Source organism: Musa acuminata, chromosome BXJ2-5 (genome assembly GCF_036884655.1).
Source record: "Musa acuminata AAA Group cultivar baxijiao chromosome BXJ2-5, Cavendish_Baxijiao_AAA, whole genome shotgun sequence".
In the NCBI taxonomy this organism is placed as follows: Eukaryota; Viridiplantae; Streptophyta; class Magnoliopsida; order Zingiberales; family Musaceae; genus Musa; species Musa acuminata.
Window position 1 is genome coordinate 19195459 of NC_088342.1, and position 26602 is coordinate 19222060.

At 36.8% G+C, this 26602-nt stretch overlaps 2 protein-coding genes across 4 annotated transcripts in view; one reads left to right on the forward strand and one right to left on the reverse strand.

Moving 5' to 3' along the window:
• Positions 1-19658, forward strand: LOC103974128 (uncharacterized). Of its 2 annotated transcripts, none has more exons than XM_065109023.1 (6): positions 1-314; positions 8404-8494; positions 8647-8819; positions 9292-9319; positions 9427-9532; positions 19604-19658. In XM_065109023.1, the coding sequence occupies exons 1-6, from the start codon at positions 15-17 to the stop codon at positions 19641-19643; spliced, it is 738 nt and encodes a 245-aa protein (XP_064965095.1). In that variant the 5' UTR covers positions 1-14; the 3' UTR covers positions 19644-19658. The 2 variants fall into 2 exon arrangements, with proteins under 2 accessions (XP_064965095.1, XP_009387160.3); XM_009388885.3 differs by having other exon boundaries at positions 19588-19618.
• LOC135612574 (uncharacterized) overlaps positions 10821-26602 on the reverse strand; it is a 17840-nt gene continuing 2058 nt past the window's right edge. Inside the window, exons 3-10 of one of the 2 annotated variants that reach the window (XM_065109021.1) lie at positions 23761-25176; positions 23127-23503; positions 19660-21515; positions 18923-19343; positions 15295-15457; positions 11971-12074; positions 11747-11838; positions 10821-11650 (exon numbers count right to left, since the gene is read on the reverse strand). In XM_065109021.1, coding sequence (XP_064965093.1) covers positions 11574-11650; positions 11747-11838; positions 11971-12074; positions 15295-15457; positions 18923-19343; positions 19660-21515; positions 23127-23503; positions 23761-25176 — 4506 coding nt within the window. In that variant the 3' untranslated portion in view covers positions 10821-11573. Of the gene's footprint in view, positions 11651-11746; positions 11839-11970; positions 12075-15294; positions 15458-18922; positions 19344-19659; positions 21516-23126; positions 23504-23760; positions 25177-26602 lie in introns of those variants that run through there. The other variant, XM_065109022.1, reaches the window with a different exon arrangement.

Genomic DNA, 26602 nt, shown 5'->3' on the forward strand with positions numbered 1-26602 from the left:
GGCGCAAACGGGACATGAAATTCTTCTCGAATCAAACTTTCCTAGGTTCGTCGGGGATGGGTGGCTCCCCTCCGGCTACGCCACCCCGCCGTGCGATCGAGGAGGCTCATCCACTGATCTCTCCCGTACCGGAGAACCCTCCGGCGAGGCCGCGCCGTACACGCGCGGAGGAAGAGCAGGTCCGCATAAGGCGGCGGGCCCTCGAGAACTGCAGGAAAGCCCTAGAATTGCTGGATGTGGCGAAGGATGCGCCACTAGCGACGGCGAGAGGGGAGGAGGGATCACCGCTGCGGTCGGATACCGATGCCGATGAGGTACGGCTAGGGTCTATTATCGGATCCTCTTATTTCTAGTTGTGGAATTTGCACCTTGATAGAGATATTTCTTTATGATTTTGTGTAGATTAAGTTACTCCGATCAGTTCCTTAATTAGAACGGTTTGTGGACTCGATCTCAGATGTGTATTGTTCTTTGCGTGCATAGAATTAGTGTGCTGCAGTTGGTTATTTTGTGGGTCCGGTGATCGATGTTTACGAGTTACCAGGAAACAAACTGGAAGACCGTAGTAGTGCTGGAAATATATTCATCACAGAACGTAGATACAGTTTGGGTAGTCTTGCAGCCTATTGATCAGAGCTCGTGATATATCTCATGTGACTTCACAAATCCTCAGCTACTTACGGGGGAAATGTGTATCCATCTTCTTTGCATGTGGAATATATTAATTTCAATGTGGTATCGTTGTCTTGGCCCTGCGTAAGGGGGAGGATTGATTATATACCATGCAGACACATGTTAATGTCGATAGTGGTTTAAGAGTTTTTTCGCTTAAAATCAATGTGTTCTTATAGGTCAGGTATGTGCTTGTGAGTTGTGATAATGGTAGAAAGATCTTACTGGGAATTTAAGTTGGAGACTCATAGTAGATTACGCCTGTGTAGCCTAGTTAAACTTTAAAAAGCAGATGAGACAATGTCAATCCACAATCTTCTCCCGTTGTTCTTAGTAGATACATGCACTGCAGCTTACGAAATTACCTATAAACATAAGTGTTTTTTTAAAGGGAAAAATAGCATACGTTAGATCTTTGTGTTCTTTACATGTCTTCGATGGGGGTGGTATGACATGACAAACTAGGTTTATTTATAGTGGTGGATTATTCTATTAATGAAAACCTAGTATGATCTCCAAAAGTTGTGTTAGTTTATTTCTGATAAAAATCTCAATATCCATTTCGATACCATTTTTACATGATTACATGGTGACACATAGTCAGTCCATTTTTTAGTTTGATAACTTTTTTTTTGGTAGTTTCTTAACTCCATCATATTGGAGAGTCATACGTTTCCTTCCCTGATGCCTTGTACAGCAAGAATAAATGACAACAAGGTGTTATAAGCTTGTAAATGCATCCCAATGCTTGCATTTATAAACGGATGGACAAACAAGTAATAAACTATGAGAAGATAACTCTTTAAATTCTCATTTGCTAATACATGCATTGCAGATACCAGTTTGTAGTATACTGCACTTATTTGTGATATTCTATTTCACATGTGCTCCATGCCAATTTAGTTGGTTTCTGCAGTTGGTCAGCAGTAATCTGTTGCACAATTGGAGGAAAAAAGGGAGAAATTTTCACTAGTACAGCAAATGTCAAAGTATTTTGACTCATCTTTTCACACCATATGGTTCATGTGATTTGTATGGTACTCTAAGGACAAATTTTTTATTCTTTCATCGTCTTTGTCTAGAAATGGCATCCTTGGATAAATCCATTCTCATATTTGACAATGTCGAAGAATAGGTATTTGTGATATATTGAAAGAAGCTTATTGATTTCTGTAGTTGAATTATAAGATTGTTACTGCATTACAGCTTGGAAAGACAAACTCATAAGGACTTGAAAGGATTATGGTCTTTAAATGATTTATTGTTGCTTATGTTATTATTACGTCATTGGTATTATAAATGACATCAGAAATTGGGAATAACACGTAGAATGCAATGGTTTCCACTTTCCAGTGTGAAATGATCTGTTGAACAATATGATAAATAGAACTAAAAGGCTGATCTGTTTCACAATGCATGTAAAGCTTACTACCGTTGTAAATTCAAGAGGCAACTCCATGCAAAGAAATAAGATCAGATGTACAATAGGAGACCATCCAATTCTGTTAATAGAGGAGAAAAATATAAGCTATCCTGCAGATTTCATATGATGAGCTATTTGACTTTATCACAGTATCATGCCAAATGGAAGTGGAAATCATGATTTGAAGCTTCGCTAAGTTTAGTTGGTCCAACTCTATTAGGATTGAGTCGACACTAAGAGGGGGGGAGGGGGGGTGGGTGAATTAGTGCAGCGATAAAAGTTACGTTGAGTCGGAAATCTTCGTACGATAAAATTCGTTTCGATAATGTTTTAACTTTGAAAATGTTCGTAAGAGTGTGTAGCTAAAGTAATGAGGAAGTAAAGCAGTTGCAAAGTAAGTAAATGACTGTAATAGAAATGCAAATCGAGTTTATAGTGGTTCGATCGTCGTGATCTACGTCCACTCCCAATTCCTCTTCCGCCGAGGCCATCGGTATCCACTAACGGTCTTCCTTCAATGGGCGAAGACCAACTACCCTTACAACTCTATTTTTCTTTTGATAGGCTTAGGAGAGAACCTTTACACCACCACTCATCTCTAAACAGAAATCACACTTACACTAGAGGAAGAGAACTCTCACAAATTACAACATAATTTTTCCTTGTTTTGTTCTCAGTTCTTGTGTAATCTGAACAGGGATGAGAGGGGTATTTATAGGTCCCAAATATATTTAAACTTGGAGTCTAAAAGTGTCTCATCTCTGGTTTTTGAGGTACTGGTGGTACCATCGCATGTGCTGGACGGTACTATCGCCTGTAGCACTGACACTGGACGGTACCACCACTCAGTCTGGCGGTTCCACCGCTAAACACAGTTTGGGAGACTATGTCTGGGCGATACCACCGTTGAGACTGACGATACCACCGCATGACACTGGGCGGTACCACCACCCAGTCTGGCAGTACCACCGCTAAACACAGTTTAGGAGACTATGTCTGGGCGGTACTACCGTCGAGACTAGCGATACCACCGCCCAGTCTGGCGGTACTATTGCCTCATACAGTCTTGGAGACTGTGTCTCGGAGATTGAGCCACTAGCGGTGCCACCGCCTGACCCAACTTTTGGGTCACTAAATGAGCCTTTCTCTTGGCTCAAAATAGCCCCACTTTGCGCCCAGTTGGCCCCTAATTGAGTTGGCTTAATTACATTCTAAACCAACCTAATTACAACATAAACTAACTCGATCTAGACAAATTATTGCAAAGCACGAATCATCTGTTGTCCGACATATCATTGGTTTTTTCGGCGCTTCGTCCGATCCTTCGGCGCATCGTCCTCTCCTTCGGCATATTGCCCAATCGGCATGTTGACACCCACAACTTCTGATTTCCTTAGCGCAATGTCTGATCCTTCGACCCGATGCTCGAATTCATGGCATGAAGCTTTCTACTGACACGTCGGCTGATCTTCCGGCCCGACGTCTAATCTTCTGACATGTTCAACTCCGGCCCAACATTCTATTTCTCCTGCTTTAATCAATCTACCTCTCCTGATCGAAGCGAGTCTTGCGTCACTCAAAACGCAAATTAGATCATAACATTATCAATTGGTTTCATCATCAAAATCCGAGATTCAACAATCTCCCCATTTTTTATGATGACAATCAATTGATGACGGAGTTAACGTTAACCCCACCCTATCAATATGCCATATTGATAGAACCTTTAAATTCATACAATAAAATCATGCAATGTTTCAAAATATAAAAATGCATCATACTACACATGATTTAAATCATCATCATTACTTCTCCTCTTTTGTCATCGACAAAAAGGAGAAATGCATTTAGCAAGTTTTTGAGATATGCAAGTTTTACAACATACAAGCTAGCAACAATTTTGAGTTGTACAAGTTTGTAAATTTAGCTTCTTTTTTTGAGATATGCAAGTTTGCAAGTTTTGCTTCTTGAGATATGCAATATAGCACTTTTGCTTCTCTTGAGATTGCAAGCTAGCAATTCTTAGTGATGTTCAAGATAGCAAGTTCTTTCTTCTCTTTTGAGAAGTGCAAGCTAGTAATTTTACTTTCTAGCAAGTTTGTTTCCTTGAAATGTGTAAGCTAGCAAATTTTCTCCCCCTTTGTCATTGTTAAAAAGAAGGAAAGAATATAATATTGTAATTCTTTTCCCTTTACATCAATTTCCAAATCATAACAAAGATAAAGTATCAATCTTATTTCAATATGACATATTGAAATAAGGTATCATTTCAGAAAATGATAGTTGACTTTCACATTATTTCATCAAAAAATCATAAGTATTGCATGCATCATTCTAAATCATAAATATTTCAATCATGATTGTATCAAAATGTCAAATTACATTACATCATATCATGCATGATCATAACTTCTCATTTTTATGTATCAACATAATATCATGAGTATTTCATATATAATTTCATATCATCACATGAAAAATATCAAGAAAAATTAATTGGGTAATAAGATATACACTTCATGAATACAAGGGAGTCACGAACCAAATTTCAAATTGTGAATATCGAAAAATCAAGAGAAAAATTATGGTTCTTTTTGGATGACTCAAATAGCGAAAAGAAGAATCATAGTAAATGATCTTGATTCATAAAAAATCTCATGTTATAATTACAAGAATTTATAAGAAAAATCATTATTCATTTAAATAATTCTTCTTTTTAGTAAATAGCAAAAAGAATTATGAGAGTTCAAAAATAAGATATTAATTCATAGAAAGATCTTAAGTATCAAATATCGAGAAATCAAGATAAAAAAATAAATCTCAATCCATAAAATTTTCTTGTAAGAAATGCAAAGTCATCATCATTATCACTTTGGGCATGATACCAAATTAATAAATTTTCAAATCAATATTACTTAAGTATGCATGATACCAAAACATGGTTTCAAGTCTTCAACATATAATATGCATAATTTCAAACCATTATCAAGGTCATAGTTTGTTTGCATAAGTCTCTTCTTTAGTAAATGGTAAGAAGGAATCATCAAAGATAGAAAATATTTTGATTCTTATAAAAAATAGCTCAAGTAGAGAAATCAAAAGAAAGTTCATGATTCGGTTGAAAAATTTTTATTCAAATTCAATTTGTTAACTCCAAACTTATCATCAAAATCACTTTTCTTAATTCAAGAGATAACATAAAATAGATTCATAACTAAGAATTATTTATTGAAAAATTGAAAAGCTTTAAGATATTTTCAAGAAATATGTATTCTCCAATTTTTGTTTCAATTTAAGTGATTTGATTTCATATAAGCATGCCCAAGTTTTTTACGCCAAATCAAAACATGTATCATCGTTTAAAATCGAAGGAGCAAATCTCATCATAGAAATCATCAAGATCAATAAATCACAAAAAACATTATTACTTCAAATCATCATGCATAATTAAATCATCAAGCATGATTTCATTAATCATAAAACATTTTCAATCAAAATTATTAAGTGAATCTAACTCTTCATTCTTAGTTTTCAATACAAAAGCCATGCATCATCATTTATAATCGAAAAGCAATATGGAAATCATCAAGATACACATTATTGCTTCTTAAAATATGTATAGAATTAATCTTATTTGGTGTACAAGCATTACATTTAATTTTAATATTTTTATTCCTTTATCATAAAACATGTAATTGTCATGATAAAATATATATATTTTTAAAACTAATTCATCAAAGAATGAAAGCACTAAGTAATTTCATGGTAAAGTAAATACATTTCGGGTGAGTTACATACCTCATTGTGAAAGGCCACCTCATTTTTGTTGGTTTGCTCCTCGTCTTCTGCTTGATTCGTCCTTGAGTGCTTCCTTCTTCTTTGATAACTTCTTCTTCAGTTTTATATACTCATCTTTGGAGTGCCCCGGTTTTTTGCGTTCATAACAAGTAGTTATGTCCTTTTTAAGTTTGTTTTTATTCTTTGATTCATGTTTCATGAACTTTTTAAACTTTATTGTTAAGAGTTCAAAGTCATCATCACTTGAGCTTTCGCTCGAGTGGTCTTCTTGAGTTCTAAGTGCCAAATCCTTCTTATTTTTTGGAAGGTAGTTCTCATATTCATTTTGTATCATATAACTCATTTTATTGGTCATTAAAGACCCGATAAGTTCAAGTGGAAACTTGTTTAAGTCTTTAGCCTCTTGTATTGCCGTCACTTTCGGATCCCAACTTTTTGGAAGTGATCTTAGTATTTTGTTAACAAGTTCAAAATTAGAAAAACATTTACCAAAACTTTTTAAACTATTGATGACATCCGTAAAATGGGTGTACATGTCAATGCTAGTTTCGCTTGGCTTCATTTGAAATAATTCAAAATCATGCATCAAAAAATTAATTTTCGAATCTTTAACTTTACTAGTACCTTCGTGTGTGATTTCAAGTGTGTGCCAAATCTCATAAGCCGTTTCGCAAATAGAAACTCGATTGAATTCAGTTTTATCCAAAGCATAAAATAAAGCATTCATAGCTTTGGCGGATAAAGTCTTTTTCTCCAAATTATTTCGATCGTTCATTGGAAGAGAAGACTTTTGAAATCCGTTTTCAACAATATTCCATAAATCAAGATTCAACGAAAGCAAGAAAACTCTCATCCGAGTTTTCCAATAAGTGTAGTCCATCCCATTGAACATAGGAGGACGAATGATAGAGTGACCATCTTGAAAGCTGAAAAGAGCCATTTCTCTTGGGTGTTAAATCAAACGAGAAAAAACGTAGTTCTGATACCAACTATTAGGATCGAGTCGGCACTAAGAGGGGGGAGGGGGGTGAATTAGTACAGCGATAAAAGTTACGTTGAGTCAGAAATCTTCGTACGATAAAATTCATTTCGATAATGTTTAACTTTGAAAATGTTCGTAAGAGTGTGCAACTAAAGTAATGAGGAAGTAAAGCAGTTGCAAAGTAAATAAATGACAACAATAGAAATGCAAGCCGAGTTTATAGTGGTTCGGTCGTCGTGACCTATGTCCACTCCCGATTACTCTTCTGTCGAGGCCACCGACATCTATTAACGGTCTTCCTTCAATGGGCGAAGACCAACTATCCTTACAACTCTATTCTTCTTTTGATAGGCTCAGGAGAGAACATTTACCCCACCTTACTCCTCTCTAAATAGAAATCATACTTAGACTAGACGAGGAGAACTCTCACAAGATTACAACAGAATTTTCCCTTGTTTTTGTTCTCAGTTCTTATGTAATTTGAGCAGGGATGAGAGGGGTATTTATAGGCCTCAAATTGATTCAAACTTGGAGCCTAAAAGTGTCTCATCCCCGGTTTTCGAGGTACTAGCGGTACCACCTCCTATGCTGGTCGGTACTACCGCCTGCAGCACTGACACTGGGCAGTACCACCGCCTGACACAGTTTGGGAGACTGTCTGGGCGGTACCACCGCCCAGTTTAGCGGTACCATCGTCCAGTTTGGCGGTACTACCGCTTGATACAATCTTGGAGACTGTGTCTCGGAGACTGAGCCACTAGCGGTGCCACCGCCTGGGCCGACGGTGCCACTGAATGAGCTTTTCTCTTAGCCCAAAATAGCCCCACTTGGGGCCCAGTTGGCCCTTAATTGAGTTGGCTTAATTATATTCTAAACCAATCCAATTACGACCTAAACTAACTCGATCTAGACAAATTATTACAAAGCATGAATCATCTGTTGTCCAGCATATCATTGGTTCTTCCGGCGCTTCATCCGATCCTTCGGCTCATCGTCCTCTCCTTCGGTGTATTGCCCAATCGGCATGTTGACACCCGCAACTTCTGATCTCCTTGACGCAATGTCCAATCCTTCGGCCCGATGCCCGAATTCACGACATAAAGTCTTTTGCCGACACGTCGACCGATCCTTCGATCCGACGTCCAATCTTCTGACATGTTCGACTCCGGCCCAACATCCGATTCCTCCTGCTTTAATCAATTTGCCTCTCCTGATGGAAGCTAGTCCCGCGTCACTCAAAATGCATATTAGATCATAACATTATCAATTGGTTTCATCATCAAAATTCGAGATTCAACAAACTCTTGTTTAGAAATTCTTGCCACGTGAGGAACATTTGTTCTTTTCGAGCTTGTTGTTTCTAATGTTGCATGTAAATAAAAATGGTTTTGTTCTTTGTATGAGTGTGCTTGATGTTAATTTTTTCCCTACTCTTTCAGCATTTTTTTACTGCAAAGTACAATCTCATAGATTTATGTTGTTGTTTTTTGACGAGTATAATTTTAGTACCATGTCTTTTATTTTGCAGCTATGTACACTTTTGAAGTCAAGAGTTGAATTGTCATACTTCCTTGAAAAACTTTGGAGTATGCAGACATCTGTTCATCAAAATATTCATGGCGAGCCAACTTATATATATATATATCTCTTTGTATCTTTAATAAAAATTCGTCTTATGAACTACTTCTTGTTGTTTGAAATGTCTGAATTCTCCTAAAAAACCAAAATTATCTATGAATGATGCCGGTGGATGCATTTCTCTTGGTTGCAGATGATAATGCATCTTGGGACATGGTTACTGCTAGAGACTTGTGGGAAGACAGACTTGTCGATGGGGAGAATGACTCAGAACAAGATGGTTTTATTCTCATTAGGCAAGAGGATATTGTGGATGGAATAGCATGCTTCATGGCTGATTACCTATTATCATTACAGCAAATGAAAGTATGTCAAGTGCCATCTTACCAAAAACATAACAAGTGTTACTTATTTGCGCTTTTTTCTGTTTGGAGATCTTTATATTAATGTGAAAGGCACTTTACTTTCCCAATAATATAGATTTCGCCTACGGAGATTTATTGTGTGTAGTCTCTAGGGAAAACACTTTTCATGGACGCAGAGATAATTGCATTGGTTAAAGAAATTGCTCCAAGATAGTCTGCTTTGTTCTATGAATACTTGTGGTTGTACTTACTGCAGTGTTGGAGATATCTCTTATAGAAATTGCATAGGTTTTACATATGACATTTCGTTATGCATTGGCCAATAAGGTGTTTGTTTGTGAGTGAAATTCAATTTGCTTAAGAAAAGTTTTAGCTGGTCTTGTTTTTCTTAACCGTTTGCCTTTATTGGGTTTGTCAACATAATGGTCTTCATTATTGTCTGTTTACTTATTGCTATCTGCTTACTTTTGCAGGAATTTACTCCAAATCAGCTTCAAGATGGTGAGTCATTTGTATTATTATGCCTCTCTCTTTATATTATTGTTGACTGCTTGGCATTAATGAACCGTCGCTTAAGATGCTTGTTGCCTGTTTCTGTGGATCGTTAGCCCTATGCAAAACATTTTCTGTGAAGAAGAGGAGCCAGCTTCGAAAGGCATGGGATGGAAGCAAAGTTATTTACAATGTTGCTTCTTGGAGTGCTACTGCTATCGAGTAGGCATCCTTTTTTATTTTTTATATCATTTTCTTAAAACAGTTTCATGTGACTGACTGCTTTGGTAACATTTACTAGATAAGTTTATTAGAGACCTCGCCATAAGTATGCTCTTTTTGCCTAGAAGGCTGGAACCAATAGCATTTACCTCTCTCTCTGCCTTGATGAACTTTAGAAGTAGTCCACAAACATACTTTTGGGTAAAAAGCATATTTTCTCAATGATCGTCTAGATTACGCTCTTGGAAGATACAATTTTGATATAAACATACATTGTTCTTGTCATTTTAGTTTAGAGTATCGAGATTTGTTCGATTCGGAGAAACTACTTTATTTGTAGAGATAATGTTGCATATATTGATTTTATTTGTAGAGATAAGGGTGCACAAGGTCATGTTTTTAGGTTTGGGAGTCTTTGTCCCAGTAATATTCGACAACTTTTTCTTGTTTAATATTACTGGGACAAATTTGTGGTCTAACCCATCTTGATTTACGCTAACATGAGGATGGTAATTCCATGAAGAGCTGCTTATAGAAAAATTATGAGGTGATTTGAATAACTGCATATGCAATTTTAGATTAGCATCTGCACCATTCAAATACAAGTTCTACTTCTTCATTCAGTGCACTAAATTAGGTAGGTTGGTTGTGATCCAAGTATGGAACCATGCAGCCATGATTAATTAACCACCACCTCAATTTTCTTTCGAAGGAGCTCATCGTAGGATTCTTTTGTCCATCGAATGAGGTCGTCTTATTGTCATGTCGACGGACCATAATTTTTGGGAAAAAATTATGGGAAAAAAAATGTCATTTCAACTTTTAGTTAATAATACTCGACCATAATTTTTGCGAAAAAAATGTCTTGGGTGTTTTTGTTGCAATCTTCAGTTATGTATTGCTGCATAATATTCATATATATATATTGAATCTCCATCATCCTTTCAACCTTGATTTATCGTTGATCAAAAAGACAACTGCTCCCCGATTGTTTTGTTCATGTGGGGATTATTGATCATATTAAGTTTATAGGAAGAATTAGAACTTCATGACTCTTTGTTGCTAGCGAGCGGCCGATGTTCGAGTTATAGTTTCTTGTTTTAATTACAAATATAAACTAAGATCACATCTTCATCTACCGGCTTCAGCTTTTAGATGCAATATTAGATAGCCTCTTGAGCCGCTATCCAAAGTATTTGAATCGGACTATCAAGATCGTAAGTTCACATTTTCATAAGATCATCTACGTCTCAAATTAAAAAGTACATAAGTTCAAATTTTCATCAGATCGTGCTAATAAAAATCACATTAATATTTCAAGTATTAAATCGAGCCATCTATCAACACACCAACGGTGTTACAAATATAAATTAAGATTGTGTCATTTGCTTTTCAGATGCAATGACATAACGTAATCATACAAATTGATCTCGATGCTGTCTAGTATGAAATATAAAGATCAAAATGAACACCATCTATTTTTTGGGTTAATAATTAGAGTTAAAACATATGTGAAATGATCTGCAGCCGTTGGATAATGTTCGTCTCCCGTCATCATCGGCCAAGTGCTAAATTCCTTCGAGTTCAGGTACACTAAGTTGTTAAAAAGCATGAAGTCTGGACTCTGCAGTTGGTTAAACCCTCACACGACTTTGCTTCCTAATGACAACTAAAGAAGCAGTCACTCTCTTCTTCTTTACGGTGGATCCGCGATACCCACTCTTAGCTGCACATGTAGCTCAACTGCCGTGCCAACTCACTGATCATAAATAACAAGTAGCAACCTTGGTCATCAGCTGGTTCTACCACCGCTGCTAAATCCTCTTGTTGCATCGAACCATCCGAAAAATTCTGAAAGCATCAGTCTTTGATCCATCTTTAAAAAACTGTACAGATACAGTAGCCACTGCAGGAAGAGTTTTCCACAAACTGAGGCATGCTCATGCGATGTTCCCAAAGAACAAGAAGATGAACCCATAGCCTCCCTCAATTTTGAACAGAACCAACTTGAAACTCATTACAGGAAGAACCTGGTTTCAGATCACACTTTCCCTTCGTACTGGAAATCCAATTGGTAGTCGTGCAGTAAAGTTGAAAGAGTACTTCTGCACGAACTCTCTGCAAGCGAAATGACACAAATAATTAGTTACTGCTCGGAAACATTCATTTATCTAACCTGCTCAATCTGATGAGGACCGCTTCGCAATTACTAACCATCAAGTACAGTATGAAGCTGTTGAATATCACTTGCTGTGCATATATCAATCAAGGAATATATGCCAGGTCTCAATGCTTCATCGATCTCCCTGCAAACACAAAGCAAACGAAAAGCAACTAGTAAATCTTTGTTGATGGAGGTTAACCTATCATGTGCGGTAGTAGTTACTTCGCTAAAGTGATGACTCGTATAAGGCACATGCCTAGAACAAGGAACTTACCTTTTGATGCCTGTTTGGAAGGGGCCATATCCTGAATATACATTGATGTAACTAGAAAGGAAGTAAATCGAGTGCCTTCCAAGAGCATCCTTTTGCTGTCTTATCTGTAAATACAACAAACCAAAAAGGAAATAATCTGTAGCATGCACTAAGAAATATGAAATAATGGAAAGAATGGCATGCGAGTGGTTGCTTTATATAATCTGCAAAGCACATAGGAGGAACGAATGTGATTTTCTGAGACAGCTTCCTTCAGGCTTCCGGAAACTGAAGTCTCTTAGGTTAGATCTACGACATTGCATAGTTTATGTAGGCGCTTTGATGACAGTTGACAAGATTCTTCCTCAAAGCGCAAATCATAAAAATGTTATCACCTTTTTACAAAGAGTGTAATCTTCATACCTTATTAACATTGTTACAAGGATAAGAACATTAGTAAAAAGATCAGATCTTGAGTGAAAAATTGATTTTCTATGGAATGTCCTTCCCATGTCACTTCTGCATCCAGTTTGTCTCCTGTCATGTTGTGATTCACTCTCCATTTATTTAGAACCACAATCACCGTGCACGTTCTCCGATTCACTTGAATCTTCATAACTTCCGAAGTTGGTAGAAAATTGCTTGATAATTTAACCAATTTGACCACATCATGGCTTATCAGATATCATATATATTACCAGTTCTTATAGCATTTCTTTTTCCAATCATCTTTGGATAATTTTTGGAGCTACAAAGCTGGATAAAAAAGAATAAGCATTGGTCAACAACCATGATGTATCCTCAAGATCTGTGATATACATTATACACCTTTGCAAAATCCTTGATCACCATAGAACCAACCCTTCATTTGAGCAACTTGAACAATGATAATCCCCTGTGCCATGGACACATATATACGTTTTGAACGCTAACACCAAGGCACATAGGATCCGATGTTGTGACTTCTTTGCTCCAATAAGTCACTAGGGACTACCGGAAATGTACACAACAAAGGCATCAAAAAATGCATGCTGTTCATGATAAAAGTCTTTAACCCAACCTCTATGTAGTCCAACTACAAGCAAGCATTGCCTTGTGGGTATAGACACCCTCTCTTAGTACAAGAAATTGAGAAATGAAGACACCTTTATTTCAGTACTTGACCGCAGATCTTTTAAAACTGACATACATGTTTAATCATAACCACAGTCTGAACCCTTTTCCTCTTGTCACTAATTTGGATGGCATTGGGCAAGTCATTGTGGTTCCTGCCATTTATCAGTAGAATTTGAACATCCTTTATGCAATCTGCTTTTCTACTATTTGGCTTGGTCTAAATATCAAGTTATAAAATTTGTGCCATAGCTCCAAGGTACCATGTGATGAAGATCTTTGATCCCATAAACTAAATACCATGGAATCCTAATCATATGAACACACAATGCACCAGTATGCATCAAAGAAATGCCCTTCTCAAGCTGAGACGTAATTTAAGTCGACAATTTTTGCTACTAAATTTTATCATAAATAGAAAAGGAATATAGTGTCTCGAGAAAGCTCTTCAGATACATAAGAGAAACATGTAAACTAGTATATCCACCCAATTTTTCACTCCTTGGAGTCCATCAGAAAGAGAAAAAAAAATGATGTAAACTTCCCAGTGATTTAAAAAGCGCTAGGCGCCAAGGTCCAAAAATGCCCGAGGCGCTAGGCACTCGCCCGAGCGAAACGAAGCGCTAAAATATAAAAATATATAATATAATTAATAAATATAATTATTTTAAATTTTAAATTAAAATATACTATTAAATTAAGAAAATCTATTAACAGTATTGAAAATTAATAATTTCAAATAAACCTAACAATATTAACAGTATACTGTATACTGTTAACAGAAGGAGAAGAAGGAAGTGTAAGGGGGTGCTGAGCTTGTTGATTGAGAAAAGAGGAAGCGACAGCGGCGAGCGGCGACAGCGGCGAGCAGCGGGAGCCGGAGTGGGAGCGGGGAGTAGCGGGAGGCGCGAGCGACGACTGCAACAGCGTTTGCGAGCAGCGTTAGCGGCAGCGGGAGGCACGAGCGGCGACAGCGGTAGCGTTTGCGCGAGAGGCGCGAGCGGTGACAGCGGCAGCGTTTGTGAGCGGCAAGCAACGGGATCGGGATTGGGATCGACAGCGGCGAGGGTTAGGGTTCGTTTGTCACTTATATCAGTTTTAGTTGGTTCGATTGAACCAACTAACCATCATAGACCGAACCAGGATCGAACCAGACCTAAAAACTTGGTTCGGTCGCCTTGGTTAACCCAGGTGCTTGCCCGAAGTGCCCAGCGCCTGGGCTCGGGCGAGCGCCCAGGCGACGCCTGTTTGTAGCGCACCGCCTGGGATATTCGCGAGGCGCTCGGGCCTCGCCCGAACGCCTAGGCGAGCGCCCGAGCGCCTTTTTAAATCGCTGAAACTTCCTACAAAGGTTGATGTATGTAGGAAGTTTACACAGCTTAATGTGGCTGTTTCACCAAGAATTGTGGCTAAGGTATGACAATTTCTAATAGGTTGATTACATAGCATATCCACAAAATAAGAAAATAAAAATAAATTCCTACAGAAGCCACACCCGTGAAAGGGGGGTTATTACCTAATGGAGAATAGGATGGAACTAAGGGACATGACCCAGATAGGATCAACCTAGAACTTAAAATATTCACTTGTAAGAACCCCAACGCACTTTAGCCGTAAGCAACCAATTCTAAATTTCCATGTATAACATCTCTATATATATTTTCCACAGACAATTCACTTTGTCAACATAAATCTAAAAGGAAAGTCATCAAGTTGATATTTTAGTTTTGCAATAAAAAATTGATGCCACGACTTAGTTTGACCTTTGTCATCGACTATTACATCGGCCAAAGGATGATAGCCTATGCCGTACGTGCTGATTGGTGCATCTGTTCATCCAGGTTCCATTTGAATGGCATATACAGAGACCAACTGGCTTGTCCTAATCTACACACCAATTTGAGATGAACAAAATGTCATCTCAACTGCATGTCCATGCCAAAAAGTAATCCTTGGTGACACCAGCTTTTAGACCTCAAAATACAATCCTCAGCTCCGACTATTATATTTGGTGTCTGATCTGTTTGTTGTCCTCTTTATTCATCATCAAGAATCCCAAACATTAAATGGAAAATCAAGTTTTAGAACTGGAGATCAATAGATCTAGCTAGCTATGTAGCAAAATTGGTTTACTGGATATTGCTACTGAATGTTCAATGAGTCAAAACAAATTAGCAATCAATTTCATGATGTATATGAAAATATTTCATTAAAAAAAAAATCCTCACAAACCTCTTCATAGATCCTCCTCAAAAAGCTAGCACATTTTACCGCCTCCTGCACTTCCCAGGTAAAATAACCTTTTCTGCTATGTGAATTTGTGTCAAAATTCTCCAGACAGTTAAGCAAAGTGATAACTGAATCTTGAAGTACGGCAACACATTGTTCAACCTTGCTACAGAGCAAACAGGAGAAAGAAAAAAGGCTTACTCATCAAGTAAACAAAAGTATATGGAAATTGAAATATATGTGAATCACATATATCCAATGTGAAACAGCAGAAATAAACTATGTTCAACATTTCATATGAAAAGAGAATAACATAAGTATTTGTATGCATTTGTACAAGTCATCTACTAAGACAAAGCCCAACCATCTTATCAAAATTACATCCTAGTCTTGGAGCATGCCCAATAAGAAAACTAGTATTTTGTAACCCCGATGACAAAATGACTGGTCCGGATTATAAAGTCACCAGATGGAATCCTCACCAAGCTGCAGCAGTAGCAATCAAACTATCATGGGCATAATGTTGCTAAAGAGTATAAACTACCCCATGCAATCACTAATTATTGTATAAAGAGTATAACAAAGGATACATCTGCACAATATTGTCTAAAACAAAAGGAAGTAAATTGCTAATAAATGCAAATATTTTAGCCAAGGATTGCTGTGCCGACCTGTACCGCCCGGTATGGGCGGTACATACTGGTCCAACAGGATACTAGTATGTGGATCGCCCTCTACCGGGCGATACTATCACATGATGGGGTCTGTACCGAACGGTAACAATCGATATCCGACGGTTACCAACTTATACCGATCAACAACAATCGGATTTCGACCGTTATCGATCAAGGGCTGAGATTTCCCTATTTCAAATGGTCAGTACATGTTGGTAATGGTCGGATTTCGACCGTTGCCGATCAAGGGTTGAGATTGTCCTATTTCAAATGGTCAAATTGACCGTTTGAGGCTTAGAAAAAGGGTTTTTAAATCCTTTCCTCTCACCTCTTTCAACTCATTTCACTCTCTCAATCTTTTCAATTCTCTCAAACTCTTTTTTACTCGTGTCTCTCTCTCATTCTCACATTTTCACAATGCTCTTAACTCATTTCACTCGAACTTTTTTTCACTCGTTGGAAAGAATCAAGTCGGGTAACGAGACACCTTCGCAATAGCATTCAACAACCTGCTTGGTCTAGAGACATGGTAGTGATGTGGATAGCAATGCCTCGACCGATGATAGTGGCAACACTAGGGAGTCAATGGTCTCATCTACACAATTTGAGGGAGGCACATGGACCGAGGAGCAGTATTTTACACATGCCACCCAAGATTCAAATCATGGAGCTTGACGAGGTACTGATCAAGTTTATGCACGAAAAGGGAAGAGGAAGGGAAAGACAATGGATAATCTTGAGCAAATGTCATAGAGCCTACACGACGTAAACACAGAGCGAAGCTCATTGTGTTCACAATCATCGTATTATGGGGAATCTTATGGCTAACAGCAGTACGATGATAGTTGGTCATACTTCTTCGAGCAACAGTACGATAATCGATCTTACGATACGGAGCAATAGATCAGTAGCCAAAGTAGAAGTTTTGTTATTCTCTATGTTCTGCATCAATACATGCCACATTCGTCCTTGCCTCAGGAGCCACCTTGGACACGTGGTTCACGATGATCAAACTATAACCACCACCACATTGATGCACCAATAGCATATGATGTATCAGCATATTATGTCATGGGATCAATTTCATGATTGGGTCCAACAAACATATCATATTGATATACAAATACATAGGATCGAGGATTCTAATCCATCGCTTGTGGAATTCTGTCGTTCTTTTTTATGGTAAGACCAGGTATATTTATCAATCGATTACTTAATTCATTTGAATCTTAAAGCTCAAGTTGTTTAAAAAATAATCTAATAATTCAAATCATTTCTTTGTAGATAATTCAATATTAACGGAAGGACGATCCAAAACATATCACAAAGCTATTCCTCAAAGTCCAAAAAAGATATGTCACTACTCTATCCTAATTTCCATTATTTTGCTAAAATTATACTAAATTTATATTTATTTTCAACTTAAAAACCCTGATCTAACTTTTTTTTATTTTTTAGGTATTTTGGAGCTATTTTCGATGATTTTGGGTGTACAGTTGGTACACCTCGGTGTACCGATATCTGGTACATTGGTATGCCTCGGTACATACAGTATCGATGCTTGGTTGGTACACCAATATGGATTGAGATTTTTAGTTATCTTAGTCTCATTAAATTACTAACTTAGGAATATGAGATAGTCCTACACAATGCAAGTTTAATGTCAGATAAATAAACCATGAACATTCTTTCATCAAATAGAAAATGTGTCAGCTTAGAGCTCAATTTCATCCATTAATAGTGTCAACGTAAAAGGGATATTGAAGACTGAAGTATTTATTCTAGAAGCATGATAATAGCTACAAGAGGTCATCCTAAAGAAATAAGAAGATTTAACAAATTTTTGCCAACCTTCATCTTTGCATGTTGAAAAGAGAAGGAAACTTTTGGATAATAAATGGATGCTATTAGAAATTTGGCTAGAGTTTTAATGCTAGTTGACAAAGCCTTTAAAGTATAGGACTCCTCATTTATGGAAGGATTCAACACTTAGTAAATTTTTGCACTTTTGGACTTTATTTTTCAAGCTAGTTATCAACACTAGTACGAAAAGGTGTAATCCAACACTTAAGTGTAACATGCCAAACAAAGCTAGCTTGGACACCAATTAGGAGCTTGGGCAATTGACAAGCTGACAACCAATAAGTCCAAGACCATAAAGGGAGGATACAGGATGATGTGAACAATCATGCTGCAATGTTCACCTCAACCGAAACCATTTAATTCTAAGAAGTTTATATCATTTTATATCAACAATCTTACACCTGACACATATAAAAGTTAAATGCCAATATTATCAGTAATTCTAACATGTCCCACAAAAATTTATGTTGACTATCACGATCCGGCTTAAACTTCAGTAACTAATTTATATATTGTCCACTGTTACAAGGTATGACAGTACTATCAAAGTTCTTATCTGCCTAAGAGCCAATATTACTTTTAGATAGTCTCGGTTGCATATTTACACAAAACTCTAGTCATCCCCAGACACAGTATATCAAGTTTAATGGCCCACATCCAATACATCAGAAAGTGTTGAGGTTCCTGATACTTACAAGGATTAACAAGTTTCAGAAGCAGTCCATTCAAATGTGTCATTTGTAATTTATTTGATGAACAAGAAATCCATGTCAACTAAATCTGTATAGATTAAACTAAACAAATACACTTAGTACAAACTGGATAAATAAACTATCAATAAGTCTTGTTTTAACAAAAATACATAAATGTATGAAAATAATCTTCCATGATTACCGCTTCCTCAGAAAGACACAAAATAACATGAATATTATTAAAAACAGTTTTCAAGCATGCATATCCAAGTCTAACCAAGTGAACATCATGTACTTACTTTGCCCTGATTGGCAACTTAATGGAAACTATTCCAAAATTTTAGATCAAGCTTCAACCAAAAGATTTCATAAGTATAGAAGCACCAAAAAAGTAGCACGTACCGTGTCCGGTGCTTAAGAGTTGTGTATAAAAGTTTGCAGCATGAAGTGTATAAATCGATAGAGAACTGACGATCAACATTACAATCATGAACATCATGGAAGGGTCCTGCCTCTGGAATACTAGTAGATAATGAACAGTCATGAGAATCTTTGAGGTGACTGAAGTCCCTGAAAAGTACCATTGGTATCTGCAAACACTGGCTAGCATGGAATGTGTCCATTTGAAATGAATGCTTCCCAGCAATTGTTGTAAGAACCTCAACACACATAAGAACAACTGAACCGGAATCTGGATTAATCTCAGTTTTGTTATAAGGTAACTTCTCTATGTAAAATATTTTTGGCTGCTGGAGGTGCAAAACTATATTGAATAAACAACCCAATAAACTTGAGATATTTTCCTTTATGACTTGCTTTTGTTCTGCAGCCCATACCGGAAAAAAATGAATTATGAATAATTTCATATATGATAAATATTTTTATTCAATAGCATGTTTATCGATAAGCAACTTATTATAATATGAATACATTTTCAAGCAGGGTACTTCATGTGAATGCAACCGCAAATACTTGTTGACTGCCAAATGATGATTTCCATTCTAGGTTAACTAGGAAATCAATCCATCTGTTCGAAAAATTAAATATTCATTTTGCATTGACTGCAGACACTTGTATTCATAGGGAACTCATTCAGGAAAAAGAAGGGAAAAAAAAAACATGAGACTATTGCAAAGTACCTGAAACATATTCAAGAACCATATCCAAGCAGTCAATCCCACCTGCCACATTTGGGGAGACTGTCCCTCCATCAAAATTTCCAGTTCTTACTTCATACACCATATGGCAACCTTGCAGTGTTCCAATCAGGGCCCTCTCTATTGCTTGCACAGCTGTCCTCAACTGCAATTTCACCGGTCTTCCAATGAATTTTCTGAATGACAACCGAAGTTGACTTTTGAATTCATTGATGCTGTATTCTCCAACAAGTGATTGCTTCTTATGAACACTCACATGAGTTTCTCTCTGGAGCATTTTTGTATTTGATCCTGTCTCATGAGATGAAAGAGTTGCAGACTTTCCTTGTAGAGAAATGCATTTCCCTATTACTCTCAAATGAATGTCTAGTAACTGTGCATACACATCTTTTGTCAAGGTAGGATCAGACAAGCTGATGTAATTCCCAACAACTTCAAGATATTTCAATGGACCATCTACCCAAACAAAGGTAAATGGATTTGGTCTGCCAACCATTTCTGCTATTCCCTGTAGAATAATATGAGAAGTTTGAACAAGAAGACCCATCGACTTTGATGACAAGTAATAAAAATTGCCATGTGGTTTCAGACTGTTGGAAAATAAAAGCGTACACTTTAGCTTAAGGATAGCTGCAGAAGCCAAAAATAGTTGTCTAACCATGAATGCTAAATGGGGACTTTCACCCTCTAATAAATTTTGTAAGAAAGACCCTCTCAAATTCTGCAGATTAGACAAATCAACATTCTGAACTGCTCTAAAAGCATTAATTACCCACTTCTTGTGGCTATCTGATGATCTTTCCTTCTTTACACTGGAATTCTTAGTGTGTTCCTCATCTGACGAGTCTTTGATGTCAATCCTATAACAAGCCGAGCATTTGGATCTTGCTCCTTGCTCTCCAACAGAAAATGGCTCATGATGATGTGAACATCCAGAAGCACTTTCGTGATGTGAACATCCAGAAGCACTTTCGATGAGTACATTTCTATACAAACTATTATTGTATGGGAGATTATGTGTAGGATGGGTTTCACTGTCTTGTCCATCATCAACAATAAATATACTAATACACGAATAAACAAAATTCTCAAATAGAACAATATAATTGCTCAATCTAGAAAGACAGGAATGGTTGAACCTCAGTGATTGTGATTGTTGTTTGTCAGTAACGTGGTCAATACCTATGCTATCTGACGTAGATGCCAGGCCCCATAGAAACCCTTGTAGGCAAGATATAACACACGATAATTTATTGAGGCTCAAAATGTTATGATCAATTTCTTCTTTGAGTGCATGTCCCATATCCTTCAATATAACAGTTGAATCTCTTATCTGATCTGCCAATATCTCAGCCAAAAGTTCCAAATATTTCCAGGGTTCAACATTTTCTGAAGTTACAATGTGCTGATCAATTACATTATAAGCATCTTTTCTAGTTTTGTCATAATGTAAAGGGAGCTTCATATGAAGCTTCTCATTATTTATTATAGATTGTAATGCAGTACTCATCAGTTGTTTGCCTACTGTCAAAAATATATAGGCTGTGTGATCCACCAAGGAAAATGTCATAGTTTTCATCTGACTGAAATACTTCTCTCCAAAAAATGCATGTGGCAGTCCAACCAATTCATCAGCTGTCTTCAATAACCACAAGATAGTTGAATGATTAAATACAGTCAACAAATATGAGGCCTCTGGGATTTCTGCATTTTCAACAGATGCTACCACAAGATGTTTCATGGCCCGTCGACATGAAATAAACAATCTCCAAAGCTCAAAGAGGTTATCGCCATTGACCAAAGATTCACGACTTGTCAATAAGTTTGATATGACTAACCTAAACCAATGACAGAAACATTAGTACAAAAAATTTTAAAGACCAAGTAGACGAATTAACAAATAAATATTATCAACCAAATTCTAGTTCATTAAGGGTTTATTGATAATCAATAAGCAAATTCCAAACAAACTTGCTATCTGATATATGGATCTTTTCTGCCATCTATTTCTATCAAGGCATCATCACTAACTAATTAGGCTATAAACTCTGTTCTTCTGTGGTTTCTAACATAATTCTTTTAATCTATCGTTCCTTGCAGCACTAGCCTATTTTAGCATGCCTCACTTGAGTATAAATTGAACCATGTCAAATTATTTTCCTCAATAAGAATTAGTATATGATTTGGGAAGATGGATCTTAATACCATTTCAGATGATATTGTGAATTTATATCAGGACTTAGTATATGATAGCTTCCCTTAGCCCAATTTATCATCTAGGATCATCTAATATGGATTTTATGTCAGCTGATCAGTAGTTTAGCACCCCACTGGAGCCCTTCGACACAGTAAAGGAACTTCTTTTACTTTTTTTTGTTTTTGTAGTAATTTAAGTTTGTTAAGTTGTAGGTGAGCATCTCAACCTGAATATGGGTAGATCATCTCTTTGAAAATGCTATGGCATGTTGTGATCCTCATTTTTGTTTGTTTTTTATGTTTCCTGATGCAAAATGACAAGATGAATGATCAGACTTTTCTAGTTCTTTTGGCTGTTTTTTGTGATTCTTAATTGTGTTGAACTTGTCAGCCTTACCATGAATTGATGCAGTGTGGCAACAGTACATACCATTCTATCCAAGGACAGTAGGATACAGGTATCCAGTTTGGGATTCCTTGCTATGAATGGCATTACATACAAAAGTTGCATTAGATAAAGTAGGATCAAAATCATGCATGCGTGTCACTACATCCAAATCACAGACTCCTACTTATGTTGTATCGGTGGTAACAATTGCAGTGAGTATCAAATCAAGGTTTGTTCTATCAAAGCATGCAAATAAATGCTGGTTAGCATATATACCAGGGCAGAAACTTTCTCATATCGATCCTAAATCAGACATGTCTTTGATACATGATTTGCACGACAGAGTAACTTGTGACATGACTAACACAAGCATGCACAATGTACGATCACTTGCCAAAGTCTTGCTCGCACATGACCTGGTAATCTTCATTACAAATTGATCAGATATCCCTCTAAGGCATTATGATGCTAATTATCATTAAGACTATCTAACTGACAATTCAAAGTTAAAAATCTAACTGTTTGTGTTTACCAGCATGAATCCTCTCCCACCATTTAAACTCTAACAAGGCTGATGTCTTGTCGTTAGCATAAGGGCCACCACATTCTTCCTTAATGCTGTTAATGGGTCTTGTCTAGTCATCCTTCTCACACATGACACCAAAAAGTAGACAAGAATTGCTACTACTAGGAGAGGAAAGTCACAACTTTCTAAAAGAAAACATTCAGAATTATTTGTCATGTTTAACACATGGATAAAAAGAACATTATCCAAAAAGAGACAATGCATACTTTTCCTTCACGATGCAACAACTAAGCAGATACAAAAACGTATATAAGGAAACAAAATTAAGAGAATATCTACCTTTCAAGATTCAGTATATATGTTGCATAATCTACAAAAGAAGTAGCAGTTACATGAACTCCGGGCATCTTACAGAATAGATATAGTAAATCTTCACAAACTTTGAGTTGCATATGGAACGAAAGACCTGATTGCCTCCCAGAAGGTATTGTACAAGAGATGTCTGAATGGACCAAATTAGATGCTGACAGTGAAGTAGGTAAAGCATGTCTGCCACCCATATCAACTGCTGGCCCTTGAATTAATGTGGTCAAGATCTCCGACCATTCTGATAATGAATACATATCCTTACAGCTTGTGCTATCATGATTTATCAGAAAAGTGAATGATTTCTTCAGAACTTGGCATAACTTTGATGTTAAATGCTTGGACAGAACCTAGACACAAGAGAAAAGGGTAAGATCTCCTGATGCCTCTCAAATTAACACAAGACAGGTATTCTGTGCCATTGGAAGCGAAAAAAATTTAGTGAGAAAAGAAAGTGATTATTTTATTAAGTTCAAAAAAAGAAACCAACTCGATCATTTAAAATCAAGCACAAATGTGTGAATTTGTCTCTCTTCTTATATGTAAGAGTCCAGAATTAAAGAACAATCTTTTCTCCTAGACATTATAGTCAAATGCATTTACTTACAGCTTGTTCATATAGAGCACTGTCGCTGATGAGCTCCAATGCAATTTGGTGCATATCAACTTTGTTGCATAAAGTTTCACCTATGCATGGCTCCCTAACAGGACCTCCGCAAGGCAATGAATACAGTAGCAAATGAGATAAAAACATTTTCAGATACTTGTTAGAAGCATGAGAGCACCAAATATTAATATTCTGGCAGAGAAACCTCCAAATTTGAGAAGGCAAAGAATTCTCATCCAAGGTGCCTTCATCTGGAGGCAAACTTTTTACCTCACCAGTTTTAAAGCTCTGGCTGCATATACATTTTCCCTCTGAAGCCAACAATGGCAGATAACCACTTAAGAATTTGGTTACTTTTACTGCCTCCTTCCTGGACGTAGCAATGAGCCGATTCAGTTGCTTGCTTAATTTTTGCATATCAAGATTCTCAAGTGGCACTTGGCTTAATTGTGAGTCCTCTTGCAAGAATTCATATGCTTTAAGCATCCTATCCAAATCATTAAGCCTTTGTATGGCCATGGCATGAAATACATAAACAAGAGGAGCATAAACTGGGGAACTGTTTGAAAAAAAAACGTCAGATAGAGATTGAATAACATCCAGGAGGGAAATGGAAGGTCTAACTATCCAGGAGAAATAACCATCATCCAGAGACTTCCAATTATTCCTCCATTCTATTCCACTACATACATAAAATATGTTCCCAATGGCTTCTGATGCCTTTTTTGCTGAATTAGGTGGCATTAGGCTAATTGATTGCCGGTATAAACTTCTACAGGACGTGTACATACGAAAAAGGAACACAAAAAACCAGGAGATGCTAATTGGTATGCTCTGTGACTCATTTTGGTGTTCAGGTAACTCATGGTTAGACAATTTTCGCCCTGAAATATAGTGAATAGAACTACTGACGCCATCCAATGGATTTTGAACCAAACAACTGAAGCTTGGCCTTATTGATTTCATTAAATTATCAACAGAATTTCCTACTAGAACACTGTTTGTTGAAGTAATCGTTAGTGAATCCAGTACAATCGTGTATATCTCAGATAGAACTTTTCCCAAAAGTTCTGCTTGCATACCTAAATGCAACATGCAGCTATTTAAGGTACTTGTTTCACCTAAAAATATACCATTACGTACAGAACCATGTTTGATCCATTCTAGTGAATTTGTAATATCTGTATTCAGCTGCAGTATACATCCATTAGCTTGTCGTTCTGGTATTGACTTGATAGAATTAGAAATCGCAAGTCGAAATGAGTCTGACATTAATAGGGCTGTCATTGATTTTAAACATATCTCCGCAGACAGAGGTGAAGAAGCAACGAACACAGATTTACCAGTTGATTCAGCATCACTAGCAACTGCAAAGAGTCTCACAGCTCTACAGAGTGCAAAAATGGGACTATTAACCTACAATGATAACATGACTATCAACAAGCATTTTATAAGACCAAAGGCAGGTAAAGATAACCAAGAAACAAAAATTGCTAGCAAGAAAGAAACCATGTAAGAACAATATTAGTCAAATGACTTCTACCTCGTTTCTCAATGGCTCATTGAAAGATCTGCTTTGGGAGTGAATAAGTGGTCCACAAAATTAGACATGAAATTAGGTAGCATAACAAGAGCCGAGAAAGGTAACCAGCTGGATAATTATCGTGGATCTATTCCTAAAAGAAAAGTGTTGCTTTCCATAAAATGGTTATATTTTATGACCAACATTAACTTTAAATACTGCTGTCAGTGCTTTACTAGTTAGTGATCCCCTCCCTCTACATTATCTAACAAAAATATTAAGGAAGTCATCAAGCACAACCGATTACACCAGTTTGATGACAATTTACGAGAGATTATTATCTGACATGCAAAAGATGTGCCCCTTCGTACTTCACAGTGAATTTCCTCACCACTGTCCTACAGTATGCACAAAAAATGAGTTACTAATTGCTATACTGCATATGCCATCCAGTTCAAACATCCTGCTTTCTTATTCATGAACTTATTACATTTTGAACACATTAAATCCATGGACCTGGGATTACAATATAACAAGGAGTATCCAGGACATCAGTAGCCTCAAAAATGAAAAAGACTCAAATATGCAGAAAGGAAAAAGAAAAGAAGAGACTGAGTTATCAGGAGAAGAACTTGTCACTTAGAACTTAGAAAGTATATCTTCAAACAAATACCGGTAACCGGTAATAATCTTAAGCCAAAAGAAAGCAATTAAAATAATAGCATTGTTCTACAATATAGGGGGTATATATAAGTGATGACAAATAGCCTCAAACTCCAAGTAAATATATTATCTAGAAGAGATTGATTGGCAAAGCTTTAATTTGATAACTCCACATCTCCTTATACATCCATGGGATTAGTTAAGAACAATGAATCACTCAAAAACCAGATGCATCAAACGTCAGGTTTTGCTTGGAAAGGAAACAAATGTCAAGCAACTCATAGATCACTGGAGAAGAAACTGCAGAGAAACTCAAATCCATTTCAAAAAACTTCAAGGTCAGGCAACAAAATGTAAATAAACTAGTAGTGAGGCCAACTTCATTTACCAGCAACTCCCCTGATAAAATTTACATTCAGATTATTTTATACATCAAGATGATAATTGCATGACATCAACACAATCAACATTTGAGCACTTCGGCCAAACATTAGGGCATGTTATCGATGCAATCTGACAAAAGTTTAGTAACATTTTTGCAAACAATTGGTAGGAATGAATTGACATGGTTGCTTTTGCCATTGAGCATAAATGCAAGATAAATAAACTACACAATATAATTTTGTAATACTTCCTATAGCAGAGGAAAGTTCTTTT